The sequence below is a fragment of the Euprymna scolopes genome, chromosome 37, assembly GCF_053919585.1.
Source record: "Euprymna scolopes isolate OS-2025 chromosome 37, ASM5391958v1, whole genome shotgun sequence".
NCBI classification, from domain to species: Eukaryota; Metazoa; Mollusca; class Cephalopoda; order Sepiida; family Sepiolidae; genus Euprymna; species Euprymna scolopes.
In genome coordinates, this window is record NC_136518.1 from 65,261,857 (window position 1) to 65,284,826 (window position 22,970).

General features: G+C 32.5%; 1 protein-coding gene across 9 annotated transcripts in view; it reads right to left on the reverse strand.

Annotated features, from left to right (window-relative positions):
* Positions 1 to 22,970, reverse strand: part of LOC145261213 (voltage-gated inwardly rectifying potassium channel KCNH7-like) — a 1,042,998-nt gene that overhangs the window by 233,283 nt on the left and 786,745 nt on the right. For 5 of the 9 annotated variants that reach the window (XM_080119561.1, XM_080119557.1, XM_080119559.1 and 2 more), the window contains 2 exons: positions 18,642 to 18,753; positions 13,940 to 13,957 (listed from right to left, as the gene is read on the reverse strand). In XM_080119561.1, the coding sequence (XP_079975687.1) occupies positions 13,940 to 13,957; positions 18,642 to 18,753 (130 nt within the window). The remainder of the gene's footprint in view (positions 1 to 13,939; positions 13,958 to 18,641; positions 18,754 to 22,970) is intronic. The other 4 variants (XM_080119564.1, XM_080119565.1, XM_080119562.1 and 1 more) reach the window with 1 other exon arrangement.

Below are 22,970 nucleotides of genomic sequence, written 5' to 3' on the forward strand. Positions count from 1 at the left end.
TAGTTAGCGGGGGGGGGGGGTAGGCGCTCGGCTTTGCCTGGTCGTAAAATACGCTTAAATATGATATTTTAATTTGTCCAGATTTCGTATATATTATTACAGAGTCGTGATTTCAAAAGTAAAAAAAAAATATATATTCGGGTGCTATCAGCTAGAATCGAAACCGAAAGCAAAACTGTAGCATTCAAAGCTGGTGACGTTACCACTGTATCAACGTGACACGCACATGAACGGATTCAAAATAAACTAGGATGAATATACAAAAAAGTGTAACATTTTTATTTTCAATTTTAACCCATTTTTGACCCCTTAAAAATTATTCTAATCAGCTAAAGATTCGTAAAAGAACAGTCCATAAAAAAAAAAAAAAAACAATAATTGGAGGCCCCTAGCGCCGCTCTGCGACTTTTAGTTTCGGAAAAGGTAGGATTTGAAAATATGGAGACAAACAGACAGAAGTAGTTACTTTTTTTTTTATAAATTAGAATTTTTAAAGGAATTTAACGTTGCGTTTAATACCGGGCAATGCCTGGTAATCTTCTAGCAGATGATAAACACGATCACTAAATGAATATAATTCAATGATTGGAGGACGAAAATGTATACAAATATTGTTTTATATTGACGTGTCAGCAGAATGCTTCTACGCAATGTTATTCGAGTTGAATAGATTTCTCCGACTATATTTTTTTTTGTAAAAAAAAAAACAAAAACAAACAAACAAAAAAAAGAACAAATAAATTTATACAAATATCCCCCATTCTTTCTTTTGTTTACAGAATGAAATAAAATCTGTCGAATTTAAATAATAACATTATAACCAACAAAAACAATTCTGGCGATCTTCTCAATACGACGCCTAGGAATATTGCGATTAATTCCAGGCCCAAATCGTACCGGCAAGAATTACAATAACGAATCTTATTTTATTCTTAATTTCAGAGTCGTTTGTATTGTTATTATTTAACGAGCAGGGCACACAAGGAAGGGTACGAATCGTTTGAATTCGTAATACAATTCAATTTTATTCGTCCATGCATTGTTTTGCTATTTTAAAATAGAGAATTATTCGATTTCTTTTGTCGGTTGAAAATTAATTGCATTAAACAAGAAGGAGAAAAAGGATAAATAATTCTGCCTTGCGTTTTTGGTGCCAATGGATTAGGAGGAAAAAACAAAAACAAGGTTTGGTGATCATTCGAGCGAGAGCCATTTTTATGTTTCGTGTTATGTTCAGTTTTATGAGAGAGAGAGAGAGAGAGAGAGAGAGAGAGAGGGAGAGAGGGAGAGAGAGAGCGAGAGAGCGAGAAAGAGGGAGAGGTGGGGGAGAGGGAGAGAATGGAAGGAAAATAGACAGAGAGAAAGAGAGAGGAGGGAGAGGGAGAGGGAGAGAATGGAAGGAAAATAGAGATAGACGGAGAGGGGGAGAGGGGGAGGGGGAGAATGGAAGCAAAATAGAGATAGAGAGAGGGGGGAGAGAGGGAGAGAATGAAAGAAAAATAGAGATAGACAGAGAGAGAGAGAGAGAGAGGGGGGAAAGGGAGAGAAATTAAGGAAAATAGAGATAGACAGAGAGAGAGAGAGAGAGAGATAGAGAGAGAGGGGGGAGGGGGAGAGGGAGAAAATGGAAGGAAAATAAAGATTGACAGAGAGGGAGGGGAGAGGGAAAGGGGAAAAATGGAAGGAACATAGAGATAGACAGTGTGTGTGTGTTTGTGTGTGTGTGTGTGTGTGTGTGAGAGAGAGAGAGAGAGAGAGATTGGCATAAAAGAGATACAGAGGGAATAAAGAGAGTGTTGAGAAGTAGATAGGCACACAAGGAAATACATGAAAATAATAGATAAAGAAATAAAGAGGGAGGGAGAAATAAGATTGAGAAAGACAGACGGATAGATAGATAGATAGATAGATAGATAGATAGAAAGATAGATAGATAGATAGATAGATAGATAAAGAAAGAAAGAGAGAGACACAGACAGAGAAATAAATAAAAGGCTATGAGAAAGGTAACATGTGTGTGTGCGTGTGCGTGTGCGTGTGTGTGTGTGTGTGTGTGTGTGTGTGTGTTTCGTTGCATAACAGACAATTCATGCCTACTCATTCTGGTTTGAATTCAGATGGATTCGAAAATACTTAGACCTATGACAACTACATCAGCCAGCAACAAATTTAATTGAAAGGTTGAAAATGATCCAAACTAGAAAAGGTGAACATGAATTGTCTATGTTATTCAACGAAATATGCTTAAAAGAAAGAAAAGCAAGAATGTCGCCTATTCGTAGATCGTCATATAATGATTAGACCACTCTGACTGATGCTAAAAAACATTTTATTAAATGTTTTAACGTCAGTCAGAGTGATCTAATCATTATATGACGATCTGCGCATAAGAGCTAAATTGACCGACTTTTTTTTTTAATTCAACTGCAAGTGCTCAACGATAATAAATGAGTTTCTTAAAGGGTCTGACATAATTATGTACTATGATAATTAATAAATACCTACAGACACTAATGTCTCTTATGTGCGGATCGTCATATAATGATTAGATCACTCTGACTGACGTTAAAAACAGTAAATAAAATAAATGTTTAAAATTCAATAGCATTTCTCGTAGTTAACGGTGGTCGAATGGATAAGCCAGAGATGGCTTCTGTCGCCGGGTTCGAATTTATCAACTGATATTAATCGTGACACCCTGCACTGAAGATTCCCGAAAAGATGAAACACTAGTGTCTGTAGGTATTCATTAATTATTATTATAATAATGTCAGTCCCTTTAAGAAACTTGTTTCTTATCGTTAAGCACTTTCAGTTGAATTAAAAAGGTCGGTCATATTAGCTTTTATACGCAGATAGTCATATAATAATTAGATCACTCTGACTGACGTTAAAAACATATAATGAAATAAATGTTTAAAATTCAACAGTATTTCGCGCGGTTAACGGTAGCCGAATGGACATGGTCCTTGCTAATGAAGCCAGAGATGGCTTCTGTCGCTGGGGTCGTATCTATTGACTGGTGTTAATCGTGACACCCTGCACTGAAGATTCCCGAAAAGATGAAACACTAGTGTCTGTAGGTATTCATTAATTATTATTATAATAATATCAGTCCCTTTAAGAAACTTGTTTCTTATCGTTAAGCACTTTCAGTTGAATTAAAAAGGTCGGTCATATTAGCTTTTATACGCAGATAGTCATATAATGATTAGATCACTCTGACTGGCGTTAAAAACATATAATAAAATAAATGTTTAAAATTCAACAGTATTTCGCGCGGTTAACGGTAGCCGAATGGACATGGTCCTTGCTAATGAAGCCAGAGATGGCTTCTGTCGCTGGGGTCGTATCTATTGACTGGTGTTAATCGTGACACCCTGCACTGAAGATTCCCGAAAGGTTGAAACACTACTGTCTGTAAATGTGTGACCATCTTTTACTTTAAATTCATGCTTGAAACTGGAGCATAACACACGTGGACCCACCGGAACAGCACGTATATTTCTCCTTTCTTCTATTCCGAGGCATTTCCTCCATCACACCACCAAAATGAAGAAAAAGATAAAAAAATCATGGGCCGGACTTACTACCCTAAAGAGGCTATTTATTAGCGAAATATTGGACTTACAAGAAAAAGAAGTAAATAAAAAATGATTTTATCATTTTATCTGACACTTCAAAGTTTTTAAATTTCTCATTTAAATTTTATTCAAACATAAGTGTCTCCAAAAAGTGCGTGACCATTTATATATATATATATATATATATATATATATATATATATATATATATACAGTGCTATATTATATTTTTGATCATATATTTTCATTATTTACTTCAACAGTGCTCAATACAATACATAAGTAGGAGTAGTAATAGTAGCAGCAGTAGTATTAGTATGAATATAATTTTATACCAAACTAGCTGTACGTACCCAAAAAACAAATTGCTGGTTTAGTCAGATATTATTTTAGAGCCACTAAATACTCTAGGTTGTTACGATTTTCCTGAAAGTTGACCATAAGTTATCTTCATCTATAGAAAATTAAAATAGGGAACTAAAACCTCATAGCTTAAAGGGAAATAACTCATAAGTTAAATGAAAATTTACTTCTGTTTTTAAACGCAGCGGATGTTGGTTATACTAATAATTAAAAATAAATTAAATTAAATGTAAATTAAATTGAAAATAAATGAAATAAGTCAACTTTACATAATATTTCTAAATAGAGTGCTTAACAGAATTATAGTACTAATCTCCATTAAAAAATTAAAGCTAATTATTAAAACAGATTTTCTTTAATGTAATATGCAAATGAGATAACCTCTTTAATGGTGTATTTCTTTTGACTAAGTAATACATATGGAAACCATGCAGGAAAAGGTCGGTTTTTAGTATTTAAATCTATTTGTTGGTTGGTTGGTTGGTTGGTTGTTTTTGTTTTACGGCATATCAACCCGTTTCGGGTTATTTAATGCCGAATCCAAAGATTTTGAAGAAAAAATTTTTTAGTAGAATATATTTGTTGTTTTCACGTCGGTTTCTATTCAACCCATAGTTGGGACCCTAACAGGTACTATCACTCCGGGTCAGAGTGGACCTGGGAGCAATGGTAATTAAAGGGTGGCTCCACACTCCCCAAAGCCCACAAGCTGGGGCCTCACAACTGGATATAGTTTAAGGTCATATCCAGGACCCCCATTGAGGGACTTTTACACTCTGCAGGGAGGGCAGTCGGCGTATTCTAATGCCCCACCGACAGGGCCTAAATCTATTTGTGAAACCGTGTATATTTTGTATGTATTAACCAAATTGTGAACAAACAAACAAACAAACAAACAGGAATACAACGTTATTATAGTAGATAAGCTACACAGAGGCCACAGGGAATATATTCAGACTAAATGATATATTCGTATTCAAATCGCAATTATATATGAAAACTAGACATCAGTGTATGGCTCATAAATATATTTTATGTTATATCGACAAGTCTTGAAAATATCAAACAACATTTTGGGTGTTTTGTTTGTTATCAAATGGTCCGTGGTGATATCCATTCGCATAATTAATGAGATGATGAGCAAATCGATTAAAAAAATGTTATTAACTCTAATCATCCGCTGATAAACGATCGGAGCGACGATTTTATTAAACGGTGTATCGTTGTCTAAAAGATAAAACGTCTAAATTCTTTACAGATGAAATAGGCAGAAAAAGTAAAAAACAAACAAACAAACAAACAAACAGACAAACAAACGAAGCTTCAATGGCCGATAACCGACGGAAAATATGGCGCGGATTTTAGCCGTTATCGCTGACGATAATTTAATAAAGGCCGCGAGAGATGAAACTGATTTTGGCGGGGAAGATCGTGGAAAGGTTTATTTATAGATAATAGAGATATCATAATGGTAATTTGATAATGATATTGATCAGACTACAAAGTTATTATTATTATTATTATTATTATTATTATTATTATTGTTGTTGTTGTTGTGGTGGTGGTGGTGGTGTCTGTATTTTTGTTGTGATTTTTATTATCATTGTTATCATATAATTGTGAATATATATTATTTTTTATTATCTTATCTGTCGACCGACCGGGTGTTTTTGCTGGCTTGCATTAATATATATATTATTTATATTTGAAAATTTGGAGGAGAGAGAAATTGCCATTGCTGGCAATGGGCAAAAATTAAGTTTTGCCAATTGCAAGTCACGGCAATTTTCTCTCTCCTCAAAAGTTGAAAAGGGCTGGAGCCTTTATAATTTTGGCACTTTAATTTTTCTTTCCTGGTTATATCTAATATGGTTGAAACGGTCTGCACGTCGTAGCAAGATATGACTGTATTTACATAAAGAATTAAAGAATTTAATTTGTTCCTTATGATTCAACGTAAAAACAACGGAAATAAATTGGGAAATGAGCATGAGTATATTATGTTTTTTTTTTAACAGCTCACTTCTTGCAAGTAAAAAAAAAAAAAAAAAAAAAAAAAACACTCCAAGGTGAAATCGAAACCAAAATCTAAAAATGGAGTACAATAACCATTAGGCCACCTAAGAACAGTCTCAAAAACGTGTTTTCAAACCTACTTATTCTTACCATAAGTAATCTTGTCATGTGAACAATTTACGCATGCGCATTCGTGAAACAATTGTCAAACATAAATATCCGATGACCCCCCCCCCAACGTACCACCTGTTCAATTTTTACCTCTTTTCTCCGGATTTAAACCAATTACAAAGTTTTCCACTATATACTAAATTTCAAGTCTGTAAGTCAAAAATTCTGAAGTATATAGGTTGAGAAGTGACCTATTTCACACACATTCTAACTTATATATATAATAGACAGTAGTTGAAGGCGACACAAAGGCTCTCTATTATTTCGTTACTATAGCGAGAGGGGAAGCAGGTAAATAGGCACTCAATCTGTTTACAGCATGAAAAAAAAAAAGTATTCCAAGGAAACATTTTATGGACTGTTTACTTCGGATCTGCAAGTAGAAATCTATCGACTACACTGCGATGGGAACGCCCAACCGATACTTGGTGATAATGAATTATCGGAAGAAATAGGCCATAATATGCAAACGCTATGGACATTCATTTTGTGTTAAGAGGACTTAATTAAACTTTCCTAAATATATATAGAGGTCTTATCATAAATCTGGAAAACATACGGCATAATCGCGTTGACAAACCGGTTCTCGCCAGATAACCGTTTGATCAACGGCGAGCCTGGTTAGTACCATATGGGTGGCCATGTGGGAATTCTAGGCGCTGTATGTGCTCTCCGCTTATCTCGGCATTTGTTTCCAGTCGTCGTTTACAGATACTTCATTTACCATTGGTATTTAACAATGTCGACTCATGACAGGTGTGGTTGGAGATTGCGCACCTCCTGCCAATAAGACTTTCACGCGCAGGCACCCTTTCGTGGGTAACCATAGTCTGTGAAAGACTGATGGAGCCCCTTTTTTTATCAGAAATTGCACACTGATGTTCTTTCACGAAAATCTATAATAACAGAGAAAATTAAAAAGGAATATTTACTAATAAATCCAGAAATTGGCAGAACTTTTTAGAAAATTTAAGAAAGATCAAGAGGGTTCTAAAATACTCTGTTACAGGATAGTACTCTCGATAAAAAGGCGTTTTCGCGCTAAATTTGTCGACGTGGTGAATCCAAACTTATCTCTATCGAGATTCCATGGTTATAAACCCAGCCGAAAAAATTCGCTTGAAAAATTCCTGTTAACAAATTGTATCTAATATACTATTCTATTAAAAAATAATTTTGGAATCATTCGAGATAAGGCTTCATAATTTGTGTATGTATGTATGTATGTATGTATGTATGTATGTATGTATGTATTTGGGGTGGAGAGGGCTCCCGTAAGCCGTGGTGAAGGCAACCTTTCTAGGAGAAGCAAATCTCTGATTAAAAAAAAAAATATTTTGAACCGAGAGAGAGACTTAGCTGTCGTACAAAGCTAAGACTCTGTAACATCATATTTGTATAGATACTCCTTCAGACATTTGGGCTCATGGATTTTAAATGTCTGAGGGAGTGGCACTCGTCTGACAAGACGTTGCAATCATCATCATCATGCACATATATATACACGTATGTATGTGTATATATATATATATGTATGCATGTATGTATATGCATGTATGTATGTAAATATATCTATATATACACGTATGTATGTATGTATGTATGTATTTATGTATGTATGTATGTGTATATATACGGCATAATCAGACTCAAACACCGGTTCTCATTAGATCACTGAAGTTAAGCAACGCTGAGTTTGGTTTAAAAATATCTCGCCGCCATTGTGATACCACACGTTCATCTCACCCAGTAGGCGGTTTTCTTTTCTCCCTCGACTACACACTGGCATTAGCCCGCCTTTCTCACCTTCAACTTTACACGTCCATCTTCTTAGGCGCGGATTTGCTTCTTCTTCGAGCACGTGCTGTCGTTTTTTTTCATTTTCGTTGTCACGCAAGCGCGCGCACACTTCCTTATTTACATATGTGCTTTTTCGGCTACTGCTGCTAATATCTTCGCAAGCCGTCGACCTTACAGCTCCTGCTGATTTTTCCCACTATGCACTCTTTACAATTACTTTATTAAGAATAAACTATTCTATTAACATTGAAAGAAAAGACACATTTCGTATGTAGTTACTAGGGCTATGACAACAGCATATTCTTTTCCTTTTTTTAATTCTCATGTATATATCCATTTATATCTTATATGTTTTTATGTAGAGTGATGTATGTAGTTCTCGGTTGATTAATTGTGTCTAACTATGTCGGATATATACTTGAGAGTAAAATCAATAAAAAGAATACGCTGTTGTCTTAGCCCTAGTAACTACTAGTGCTATGACAAGAGAATATTCTTTTCATTATTTTGACTCTCAAGTATATATCAGTTAATATCATATTTTTTAATATAGATTGATATGGTTCTCGGTTGATTTACTGTGGTTAACTGTGTGGGATATATACCCGAGAGTCAAAAGAATGAAAAGAATATGCTGTTGTCACAGCTCTAGTAATTACCTTACATGATGTATACAAATATGTATGCGTGTATTATGTATGGATGTATATATGAATGAGACGATTCTAATATTTTTTACGATAGCGATACAATTACCGACTTTTTTTTTTACAAGTGTATTAATATGTAGTTATAAAGTTGCTTTATTTTTCAGATTAACGTAAAACCCCGTGTAATGTCTGCATACAATTTCGGAAATAGTTCCTGCTATGCAAGACTTTGGAATTCGATCCCTGTTTTGTTTTGTTGTGATTTTTTTGCTTTCCAGATTATACTAAAATTCAGAATTTTGAATGAGGTGCAAACAAACATCTTTCTGCTTAATTCAATGTATATATGCATGTATGTATGTATGCATGTATGTATGTATGTATGCATGTATGTATGTATGTATGTATGCATGTATGTATGCATGTATGTATATATGCATGTATGTATGTATGCATGTATGTATGTATGCATGTATGTATGTATGCATGTATGTATGTATGTATGTATGCATGTATATTTGTGTGTGTATATGTGTATTGGGGGTGGAGAGGGCTCCCGTAAGCCGTGGTGAAGGCAACCTTTCTAGGAGAAGCAAATCTCTGATTTAAAAAAAAAACATAAAGCGGAAGACCATTACCCGCATTAAGCTGGTCTGCAGTTTAATTTGTTGCTGGCTATCTTGCTCTTGCTTGTTGCTGGATCTAAAAATTTTGAACCGAGAGAGAGACTTAGCTGTCGTACAAAGCTAAGACTCTGTAACATCATATTTGTATAGATACTCCCTCAGGCATTTGGGTTCATGGATTTTAAATGTCTGAGGGAGTGGCACTCGTCTGACAAGACGTTGCAATCATCATCATGTATGTATGTATCCATGCATGTATGCATGTATGCATGCATGTATGTATGTATGTATCCATGTATGTATGTATGCATGCATGTATGTATATATGTATGCATGTATGTATGTATGTATGCATGTATGTATGTATGCATGTATGTATGTATATATGTATCCATGTATGTATGTATGTATGTATGTATGCGTTAAAAACAATGTACTCCACACGGACAACATCTGCAACACATCACATAAACGCATTTCAATTCTCAGTTCGATATCATTAAAGACTATGAATTGAGGAAAAAAGCAAAATAAAAAAAAAAGAATGTAAATAAAATAAAATACCGTATATACTCGTATATAAATCGATATTTGGATACGACAACGTCTTTGGGGGAATTCAAACTTTCCTTTTGGTTAATGAGCACACATAGAACATAATGCTTGATTTTTGCCCCTGAACTAATTTTGGAAAAAAGATATCGATACTTTATTATCCGTGAGTCTGCCCGGCGAGGAACCGCACAAACCCCGTAAGGAATTTTCAATATTTGCCTTACCAAGACGGGCAAGAACACTTTACTACTCGTGCCCCCTAGATTGTACCTATCTACTGTCTGACTCTCCTGTGCAGACAGTGTCTGCTGCAAGAAATCAACGTACCACACTGGAAGAACTCGTTCAACACAAGGCCCTGCTTCGCTCCATCTCCCAGAGAGGACTGCATTAACAAAACTCTTCCTTTTGATGTTATATCATCTTTGTACGGCATGCCGCCCACCTCGACTTCCTCTTGTCACCATTCGGGGTACCAGTTACAAACCAGGATCCGTTAATCGCAAGCCGACCTTTGAGGGATGATTTTTTGACCACCCGTTGTGGGACAGCTTGCCCGATCTAAGCGTGTCGTCCGTTTCCTCTTCAATAGACGCGAAGAAGTAACGCTGGAAAAATGCACCCGCATCCTGATCGGTACTCTGACGGATGAAATCTAACATCCCAAGCGACTCGGCGCGAGGCAGATCAAAGAAAGTACCAGTCTCTCCAACAAGTGCCTGGATCTGTCCCTCCACCTCTATCCGCCAGGTCCGAATATCCACAACCGGGCTAAACAAAACACACACCACTTGCAGTTTTACGATAATTATTACCGCACAATAGACATTTTAATCTATTATATATAGATTATAAGAATGACTGACGTTGTAATTATTGTCATACATTGAAATTTAACGACAATTACAAACTAATTTCTAGCTCTAAGTAATTATTTTAAGTAACAATTATCGAGCGTCGTTCATATGTGTCTCTTCCCAAAACTAAAACAGGAACATCTGCACGCGTCTCTGTCGTATCAAATAATATAAGATTTTGTATAATTGTTGTGAAATTTATTGATTTTGAGAAGGTATGAAACGTACAACCTGTGTGCAGTATCGGCCAGACTACCAGGATTACACAAATTTGCAATTCCATCGTATACTCCTGGCTGATGTTCATACACTATGCAGGGAGCAAGGTATCAATGTCAAAGAAACTATAAAGAGACCAAGTTTACTTTATATATTAGGTAAAGTAGAATTATGAATCATTATGTAATCTTATTGAAGGTGACGGTGATCAAGTAGTTACCGGCAAAGGCAAACAAATTGGGTGTTTCAAGTTCGAATCCAGTTCGTTCTACAAAATAACTTTCATTTAGGATGTTGGCAATGTTCACGTGGGACATCCCATACGAAGTTTCCTCCCGGTACACCGCAGTGGATTCCTTAATAGAGCAGGCAGTCAATCGATTTGATTAAAAATGGTCAAATTCACCGATTTCAATGACAATAAAGGTATTGAAACTGTGGAATATTTGTTAACCCCCATTGAATCTGAAGAAACCCCGGATAATCCTGCTAGCATATATATATATATATATATATATATATATATATATATATATATATATATATATATATATATTTATTTATATATATATATATATATGCATATATATATATATATATGTAGAATGTCGACAAATTAACCCTCTATTTTTATGCTTATCTATAGTTTAGAATAGATGATGAATTTTGGATCACCTTATATATATATATGCACACACACATACATATATTCAGTAAAACGATTCATAATTGTAATTAAAAATCAATTTCAAAAGGTAAAACAAACAAATTCATTGATTGTTTTTTTCCCGAAATCATCGATTTTTTTTGTTTTTCTTTTTGAAATAATTTTTTTTATTCACAATTACGAATCGTTTTACTCAATATTAATATAGCTCTAGGATACCTATATCTATTGAGCTTATTATATATTTACATTACAACAAGCACTGTTTTCTTTTAGAAGTATTAAAACATTTAGCAATACATTAAAATAACTCTGCTCTTTAGACTCCAGGTCTAATTCCCTAAAAATATAACATAATAGCTAATTTTTAAAAACAATATATATATATGCATATATATATATATATATATATATATATATATATATATATATATATGTGTGTGTGTGTGTGTGTGTGTGTGTGTGTGTGTGTGTGTGGAAATGTTTTTCTCAATTATATTTCACTTATTATTTATACAAGCTCAATGTTATTACAGAGCACATAAAAAATAAATGAGGAATGTCTATATGCAAATTTCAAGATGATAACCATCTTACAATTTATTCCAATGTCAACATACTTAAAGAAATAAAATGTTAGATGTTACAAATCTTGAAATTTGGAATATATATTTTTCATATATATATATATATATATATATATATATATATATATATATATACACACATACACATATATATACATATATACATATATATATACATATATATACACACACATATATATACACACATACACATATATATGCATATATACATATATATATATACATATATATACACATATCTATGCATATATATACATATACACATATATAAATATATTTATACATCTACACATATATACATACATATACATATATAAATACATATACATACATATACATACATTATAAATACATGTATACACATACACTTACTTGGCCTTTTGGTCAAGATCAAAGTGTAGTATCTGTTCGGCAGATACTGCACTTAAGATAATTTGTACCAGTCAATGGAGGGGAAACCCTCTATACTGGGACAATTATTATTTTTGGTAACCAGAGTGACCCCTTTTAGGGGAGCTGGTTTTTACCTCACATTAAAAACGGCCTTGTGCCTAATTTGCTCAGTGGGGGAGCAAATAAATACCATCTGTTCCGGCAGATACTGCACTTAAGATAATTTGTACCAGTCAATGGAGGGGAAACCCTCTATACTGGGACAATTATTATTTTTGGTAACCAGAGTGCCCCCTTTTTGCCTACTTTTAGGGGAGCTGGTTTTTACCTCACATTAAAAACGGCCTTGTGCCTAATTTGCTCAGTGGGGGAGCAAATAAATACCATCTGTTCCGGCAGATGCTGCACTTAAGATGATTTGTACCAGTCAATGGAGGGGAAACCCTCTATACTGGGATAATTATTATTTTTGGTAACCAGAGTGCCCCCTTTCTGCCTACTTTTAGGGGAGCTGGTTTTTACCTCACATTAAAAACGGCCTTGTGCCTAATTTGCTCAGTGGGGGAGCAAATAAATACCATCAAAGTGTAGTATCTGTTCTTCAGATGCGGCACTTACATTTCTCGTTCTCTTTCAGTAGAGAAGAAATCCTTCACGACTGAGACAATTTTTATTTTTGTACCTTTTCTCCACGTTAAAAAACGACCCTGGTGTCTAACACTGTCCCGTGGTGAGGCATTGTGTATATATATATATATATATATATATATATATATATATATATATATATATATATATATATATATATATACAGCTTTGAATACATCATTATCCAGATTTTCTGATATTTAATTTCATTATTATTTTTCATATTTTTATTAAATCTGCGCTGTTTTTGCGATGGAAATATTATTGATACTGGAATTTGACAGACAGAGTCGCTAAGAGAATTTCGCGAACGTATCTTATTTTAGATGCGTCCTATTATATCTATAATATCCGTTGTCCGTTAATCGTCTGTGACACTTAAATATGCATCCCGGACAATGCCAAACAAGAAGTATTTTGATTAACTGGCTGTGTCTCTCCATAGAGATTCAGGTTAAGAAATCCGAATTATACACGAGTGTACACGGCAAAAAAAAAAAGGAAATAAAAGAGAAATAATCATAACAGCTTAAACGAAAAGAATGAGCACATTTTTTAATGAAGAAGAATTTAATGAAATTAAATACAGAAACCTACGAAATATTTAAAGAAAAAAAAAGAAGAGAATAAATACAAAAAATAGGAATAACTAAAGTATAAAATAATTTCAGAAAACAGATATGATGAAAGAAGAATCGCATGAAAAGGGAAAGAAAGATGGCGGAAAATGCAGCAGCTTCCGGTAGCCATTTTGTTTTTTTTTATATACATAAAGTACTCACTTTTTCTCCGTGAGTTCCCTGAAATAAGATGTTATTAGGAAGTTTACTTTAAACATTTATTCAGGGCAAATCAGAAAAAAAAAATGTTACTCGTTTTACTTTTAAAAAGAGAGGTCATTTTTAGTTTAGCGGTACAGACTTATTTAGATGACAAGTATTTAACTATTATTAATCAAACAAAACCTTGTTCCTTATTCGAACCGTTCAAATCAAAACATTTACATCATAAAAAGCACTAGTTTCACAATACAAAGAAAACGGTTAATTTTTTGTTCCTCTGTAATGCAAACCTGTGTGCATTTCAACAACCGTCTATTAAACTTTTGCTGTAATTATTATTATCACCGATATAAATTGTTTTAAAGGAAATACAGTTGAGAAATTAGCAGAAAAAAACAATTTGTTTTACTATACCTACTTATTTGCGATATTTTTGCGTTAAAAATGTTAATATTTTATTTTTAATGTTTAATCTATATATCTATAAAAGTGAAAGTGTCTGTCGGTGTGTGTGTGTCTGTGTGTGTGTGTGTCTATGCGTGTGTGTGTCTGTGTACATTTCCCTACGCAATAACTCTGTCATTTTCTAGTCTACAGGCTCGAAATTTGATATACAGGGTACTGAGATTTGGGAAAATCGATGTGATAGATTTTTGGCCAGAAATTTGGTTATTAAGAAGTCAAAGTTCAATGATTTGACCTTTGAGAACTCTACCAAACTCCTCCGACAATTTTGGGTCTACACACTTGAAATTTTAGATATAGGTTCGTTGGGCCTGGATCTAACTTTATAACTTGAGTTGAGCCCAAAACAATAAAATTTAAGTGGTCATAATAGGGGTCAAAGTTTAAAAAAATTGACCACTTTTTTTTTTTTGCTCAATATACACCTCCAAATACCCGGGCAACGCCCGGCACCCATGCTAGTATTAAAAAACAAGCGTTTTAAGCAATTAAATTTGACGTAAATAGAAACATTAAATAAAATAATCCGGTTAAGTACTTATTTTCTGTAAAGTAAATAACTAAACGAGGGTAATTTCACTCACTATTTACTGTAATTGCTTTAAACCTTTTTGGTCCCCCGAAAAATTCAACCTTGTTCATTCGCCCGTTCGTCTGTCCGCACTTTTATCAATTAGAATTTTTTGAAATTTTGCACAAACATTAAACATGGTATGAGTAAAAAAAAAATAGCAAAACGAATTTTCCGGGAAAGCTCCATTTGCTCTCCTAGAGGTGCCTTTGGGTTAAAATGGCTAAAATTGGCACTTTTGAGCTTATTTAAAAAAATGATGCCTTGGAGTTTTATAAAACTGTCTAAAAAGTTGTAACTAACTGATTTCCATATAATTTTGTTTGTCTATACTTGCCGATAACTCGTGGATGTGCCCCAGGGGCTTTTTTAGCGCTAATAAAAACACTACATTTTTGGGGGACTATTTTACCATATTTATCCAAAATTTACTGTGTATGGCTATTTAGCAGTGCTGAACTCAAATTTGAATATGTTAAGACCTTGGGAACTTTTGGAACTAAATGGAGGGGTGCAAATGATGGACTTAGTAATTTCTTTTTTTGCATGGTACAGAACTCGTTTACATATGTTAAGGTCTAAAACTGCACCGTTTGTTCATTTTCACTAGGATTTGAGTCCCCTGGGGGACTTTTAGGGCTGAACTTGGTCATTTTTTATGCCTCGTTCACTGAGTACTCACGGGGGACTATGCATGCTTCACTTGTTCCATATTTAATTTTAAAAGTTTTTACTGCAAAAGGAAAACTTGAGAAGGAAAGCAAATGTAACAAAAAAAAAACAAAAAAACAACAAAACAAAAAACTAATTTCCCAACGTTATTTCTTAAAAAAATTATTTGAAGCATCAAATGTGATCACTTTATAATTTCAATGAAACTTTAAGAAATCAGACATTTATAATTTACTATTCAAGAGAAACCTTTTCTGTATCGAAATTCTGAAAGCTTTTATCTTTGATTTCGTCGTAAATAGTTCGTACCAGTAAACTAAAAACGACCCCAACTTTCACTAAAAAAAAAGAGAAAAGATAAATAGCAATCACCACCAACAAAAAAAAGAAATCAAAAAAATTATAATGGAAATATAAATCCAGTGACTCAAATAAAACGTTATTTCTTAAATATAAACTCTTGTTTTAAAAAAAGGCTATACTAGAAAGCAGAGATAAAAAGCACGATATTATAGCTCACGAATTTTTATTCAGCGCACAATCTCATAGATAATAATTTATTTTGACTATTTTCATTTTTTACTCATGTTCACCCCTTACAAAGCATATCGCCACTTAGCACAAGGGGTTACTATTTGGGGCCATGTCTACAAAAGATTAACAAGATATTTTTTATGTTACATTTAAACTTCTGCATATCAGTACAGTCAGGGAAGCAGGCAACAGGAAGGGAATTCCAAAGTCTAGCTGTTCGAGGGAAGAAACTATTAGAATAGAAAGCTTTCTGGCATTTAGGGACACCAACGGTGAAGAGAGGAGATCTTATTGCTAAGCGGGTTTCTCGGGGATATGTATTTCGAGGGGGTACAAGTGAAACGAGTTCATCAGAACACATTCCATTAAAATATTTGTAAAACAGGCACAGTGATGCAACATTGTGGCGATGAGACAGGGGCTGGAGCTTAGTTGATAAAGTGGGACCGATTAGATTGAAAACTCTTTTTTTGGACTTTATCTAAGGAGAGACTAGTGGTAGATGCACCAGCCCATATGTGGCAAAAATACTCCATGCATGGGCGAATGGTGACCTTGTAAAGATACACATTATAGAGTCTCTCAGGTTTAGATATTTATACAAACGACTTTCGGTTTTGAAACTTCTCAGGCGTAACCAGTATTACTTAATTTGAAGGCCTTACCATTGAATTCGTGTTTATTACGTAGTTTAATTATATTTCGACAATGTGCGTTTTCTTGTAATTACGTTAATATTATTCAATCTATTATACGTAAAAAATAATATTCACCACTATGTTAAGTTAAAATTAATTCAGTTTATTTTACATTTATTTAATTTATTATAACTTATTATAATTAAAAGATATTTAACTTTCAGCTTTAAGGATTTCTGTAAAAATGTTTCAGTAAATGAACACATTTTCTTTAGAAAAATCACTTTACAGCAGTTCTTATGTTTTCACGTACATTTGCATACGTGCATAAACATATTTATTAAAGAAAATCAGGTCGCGGATATTCTTATTTATTATATTTAAGGCATATTTCTACTTTCAGTATTAATTATTTCTGTAAACATAGATTTGCGGATATATATGTAAGTTTTGACGTACTTATCAGGCGAGGATTCTCAAATTAAGTAACATCGTTTATTTCAGAGGAGTGTCAAAACCGGAAATTGTTTGGATCGATAAATATGCTAAATGTTCGTATTCTTAGAAGATAGTAAAGTTCTTGGATTGTTCGGACTACTATCCTCGTCTTACTATTCTCAACGTTTTGAACGATCATAACTTGATTTTTTGTGTCAGATCGATTTTTCGCAAACTTAAGGAACCTTTTAGTAGAACGTTAAAATCTTTATGTTGAACAAGCAACATATACAGTGGGCATAGCACACACAAATAAAGAAAGATGGCTACTAACACGTATTAAGTGAAATTCTTCTGGAGCGTGAATCATCACCATGAGTGGCATCTTATGATTGGTGCAGATTGCGAACCCACGTGACTTATTTTTCGCCATTCCTACGGATCTTTTCTTTTTAAATATTGATCACCACTTATCAAGGCCAACAGTTTTAGGCACAGATAAAGAGTGGGAGGAAAGTTAGTTGATGGGCGCTCAACTGTTGAGAGGCATTAAAACAATTGTAAAAAAACTAATTTTTATTCTTTAGTTCGAAAATTATTTTGTGAGTAAGTCATTTGATCTCCTGCAATCGCTGAACAAACCTGTTTTCTTGAACTCAAAGTAACCCTACGTTTTCAGAAGTCATCAGTTGTTTACCAGAAAACACTGTTTCGAGGATTTAAAAGCAAAACTGTACATTAAATCATGGCTAACCAACAGTGTTGATCAAACTTCACCTACCCTAAATAAAAGACCAAAGAAATGTTTTCGATAATGGATCCAGTGTTTATGCTGCAGATTAATTCATATTTTATGTATGTATGTATGTATGTATATATATATATATATATATATATATATATATATATATATATATATGCGTGTGTGTTTGTATATATCTATATATATACACATACATATATGTATATATTCATATAAATAATATAACTATACATGTAACCTGGTCTGAAATAACAGAATAGGATTAAGAATAAGTTTAATATCAATTGCATAAAAAATAGACAAAGTAGAAGAAAATATACAAAATAATAATGAAAAAATAATTTTAAAATCCAATAATTAAAAACAATGCGTAATGTGGTGGCCAATAAATGAAGTATTGGATACAATAAGTGGAAAAATAAAAACCACGAAAAACAGAACAAATTATACAAAAAACAAAAAAAATCATTTTTAAATTCAAGAAGCGAAAACTAAACAAGTGAAAAGAAAATGGCGTCGAACACATTGAATGTCGTCTTGTTGTTCACAGATAAAAGAAACAAAGACAAATGAAGGAGAGAAAGGAAAATAGAAACGAAAATGTCGGCTTTGTATACTCACCATCGTTTATTTCATTTCTACGTTTGCATTGCAACTTTGGTCGCTTTTGTCTGATAAACCTTAAGGTTTCATCTTCTACTTTTCCTTTGGTTCTTATTTGAGCCAGCGTTCCCTGCGGAAACAAAATGAAAAGACGGCTCTAATGAATAAGACCTCGTACAAGTACTATGGCGGATATTAATTACGCTTACAATAACCAACGTTCATTTTATTGATTTCATTCTGTAAATCCGTCCTCATCTCTCCATCCAAGAACACACACACACACACACACACACACACACACACACACACACACATATATATATGTATATATATATGTGTGTATATATATGTATATATATGTATATGTATATATATTTATATATACACATATATATGTATATATATGTATATATATATGTATATATATGTGTATATATATATATATATATATATATATATATATATAGAATGTTTTCATTTCGATATTTTTTGGTGACCAAGAGCGGAGGTCAGCTTGAAGTACAAAAAATAACAATAAACCTATTAAATACAAAAAAACAACAGCGTTTTTCATGCTTCAAAAGACTCTCACAACCTTTAAATCACTATATATATACATTATATTTTATAAATTAAGAATAGGAAATTGGATCAAATGTTTGTAACATGTCTTCTTCCTAAGATTAAGGGTGGTGGTGTTTGATCAACACTGCTGAGGAACCATGATGTAATATACAGTTTTGTTTTTAATCCCCGAAACAGTGTTTCATGGTAAACAACTGATGATCCCTTGAAAAATAAATTATGGGTATTATAGTAAATTCGAGAGCGAGTTGATGCAGTGATTGCAGGTGATTAAATGACTTGCTGACTAGATGGTTTTCTAACGAATGATAAAAAATTTTTTTTGTATAGTGTTAAAGGTTAAAAACTTCAAATACTATATATATATATATATATATATAAATATAGATATATGTATATAAATATATATATGTATAAAAATATTTATATATATATGCATATAAATATATATATAGGTAAGTGATAATTCTTCATACCATAGTATTTCGAAGCCTAATGCTTCTCATCAGAAGAGTAGAGAAGAGGCTTGGTAACATAGTGGGGATGCGACGTCTAGCGATAGTTACATTAGGAGCAAAATAAATTATTGCAACTGTTTGATGAAACTACATTGCTCCCTGTGATAAAGGAGGAGTGTAGTTTGTAGTATATAATGGTAGGTAGGTATATAGTATATTTGTTATAATGGGTTAAATGTATGTGGATAATAGGTGTGTTTACACTCTCGGGGAAAATATAGGGTAAGTTAATTGAAAGTAGTTTCTTATTTAACCATATGTGCATGGAGAAGGTTTACATGAGATAGAGGGTTTATGCTATATCGGCATTTTTTTAGCAGGAGTATCTCAAACCATAAGAGCACCTAACCTTGAGCTTTGTATTATTCCGTAAAGTATCTTCTTAAAGAAATGATTTTATTCTTTTCCTTCAACTCTCCCATATATATATATATATATATATATATATATATATATATGTAGGCGTGTGTGTGTGTGCATACTTCTACATATATATACATATAGATTTCAGAATACTGAGGTGAATAGGATCCAGATTATTGTATCCTGTGGTATCAAGTCTAAGGTAATATCTTTATATAAGACAATACCAGCCCAAATATTAATAGCTCAATATACTAGAGAGAGCAAAATGTAATTTATATTAAAATTTAATTCAGAAAAATATATGTTTTTCAAAACAAAACTTAATTATTTTAACAAAGAATACACTCCTAAGGAATTTCCATGGATTTTAGATCAGTTAAGGAAATTTCTCAGAATTGTATTCTTTGTTCAAATAATAATTTTTAGTTTTGAAAAATTATTTTTTCTGAATGAAATTTAATGAAAAGAACTAAAAATTTTACACACACACACAAATATATATATGTCTACCTGTATATCTTTACATACATTTATATATATATATATGCTTACATACAAGCATACACAAATACGCATATATATATATATATATATATATATATATATATATATATATACGCTTACATATATCAATACACACATACACACACACATATATATATATACATACACATATATATGCTTACACATATGCATACACATATACACATATATATACATGCATATATATATGCTTACATATATGCATACACACATACGCATATATATACACATAAATATATATGCTTACATATATGCATATACACATACGCATATATATACATGTATATATATATGCTTACCTTTATGCATACACACATACGCACATGTATATATACATACATATATATATATGCTTTCATATATGCATACCCACATACGCATATATATATATATATATATACATATACGCACATATATACACACATACGCATATATATACATATACATACATATCCAGATACGCACATATATACATATACATACGCATATATATATATGTATACATATACATATATATACGCATATATATACACATATATATACATATATATACATATATATACATATATATACATATACATATACATATACATATATATACATACATATATATACATACATACATATATATATATATATATATATATATATATATATATATATATATATATATATATATATATATATATATATATATACAGAAGCTATCTTTATGTCCCTTTACGAAAATTTAAATCAAAATATTATGGTACTTAATCTTATGTCGGAAATCCTTTTTGATAGCTTCAGTATTGGTTAAAATGAACTACTTGATTTAAATTCTTGAAGATGTCTGAAATTTAAGGCTGAAGGTCGGAGGTTACATCGATGGAAAGGTTGTGAAAATGACTCTCAAGGTGCGAACAGTAGTCCGATGAATCCAAACAATAAGAATAATCATCCCTCATCTAAAAACTTATTTAATTCAATGAAATCTGAAATATTTGGATTCACAACTAGAAGATTGTGCCGATATTATACTTCCACATAAACCACATTAAATTTTTTAAAGATGATAAAACATTGGGGAATATTTAGTAATTCATGTTTGATAAATATCGTTGAAATTTCACAAAACATTGGAATTATTTGGATTTCAACTCCCATTTTTACACTATTGCACGAACCTAAATTAAACTAAATGTAAATCTTGTCAATCTATCTGTATGTCTGTCTGTCTGTCTGTCTGTCTCAATATTTTCAAACTCTATCTCCTCCGAAATTAAAAGTCGCAGAGCGGCGCTAGGGGCCTCAAATGATTGGATATTTTTACTCCCCGTTCTTTTATGGGTCTTTAGGCAGTTAAAATGTTTTTACGGGGTCGAAATTGGGTTAAAATTGAAAAAAGAAAATCGTTAAATCTTTTGTTCGTTCATCTTAGTTTATTTTTAATTTTTAACCTGTTTATATGCGTGCCATATTGGTTCAGCTTTGAATGCTACATTTTCGGGAGTCTAGCTGATGGGACATAAACACTTTTTTTACTTATGAAATAACGACACTACGTTATATATGTACGGAATATAGAGAAACTTAAATATCATATTTAAGCGTATTTTATGTCCAGGCAAAGCCAGGCAAAGCCAGGCAAAGCCAGGCAAAGGCGGGCAAAGGCGGGCGCCTCCCCTCCCTCGCTTTAAATTTATATATAAAAATATATGAGTTTTTTTTATCTTTAATCCTTATATATATATATATATATATATATATATATATATATATATATATATACATATATACATATATATATACATATATATATATATACATATACATATATATATGCATATACATATATATATGTGTGTGTGTGTGTGTGTGTGTGCGTGTGTGTTTTGCCTATAATCCTATTATGTATCTATATATTTATATATATATACGTATATCCATCTATCTATCTATCTATCTATCTATCTATCTATCTATCTCTCCCCCCTCTCTCTCTCTCTCTCTCTCTCTCTCTCTATATATATATATATATATATATATATATATATATATATATATATGTACAATTTGAGGTTGCTATTTTCCAAAGGTAGGTTAACAAGTGAAATATAACGAGGTTCACACGAGAGTGCTCAATACAGAAGTAGAGCAAGTTACTTTACATACTTATTTACTTTATACTTATTTACCAACTAGAGACCTCATCAGGTAACAACCCTTATTTCCGAAAACGGAATTAAAACACACACACACACACACACACACACACACACACACACACACACATATATATACATATTTTTTTTAAATTCTATTTTCCAAAATGAGGGTTGTTGCCTGATGA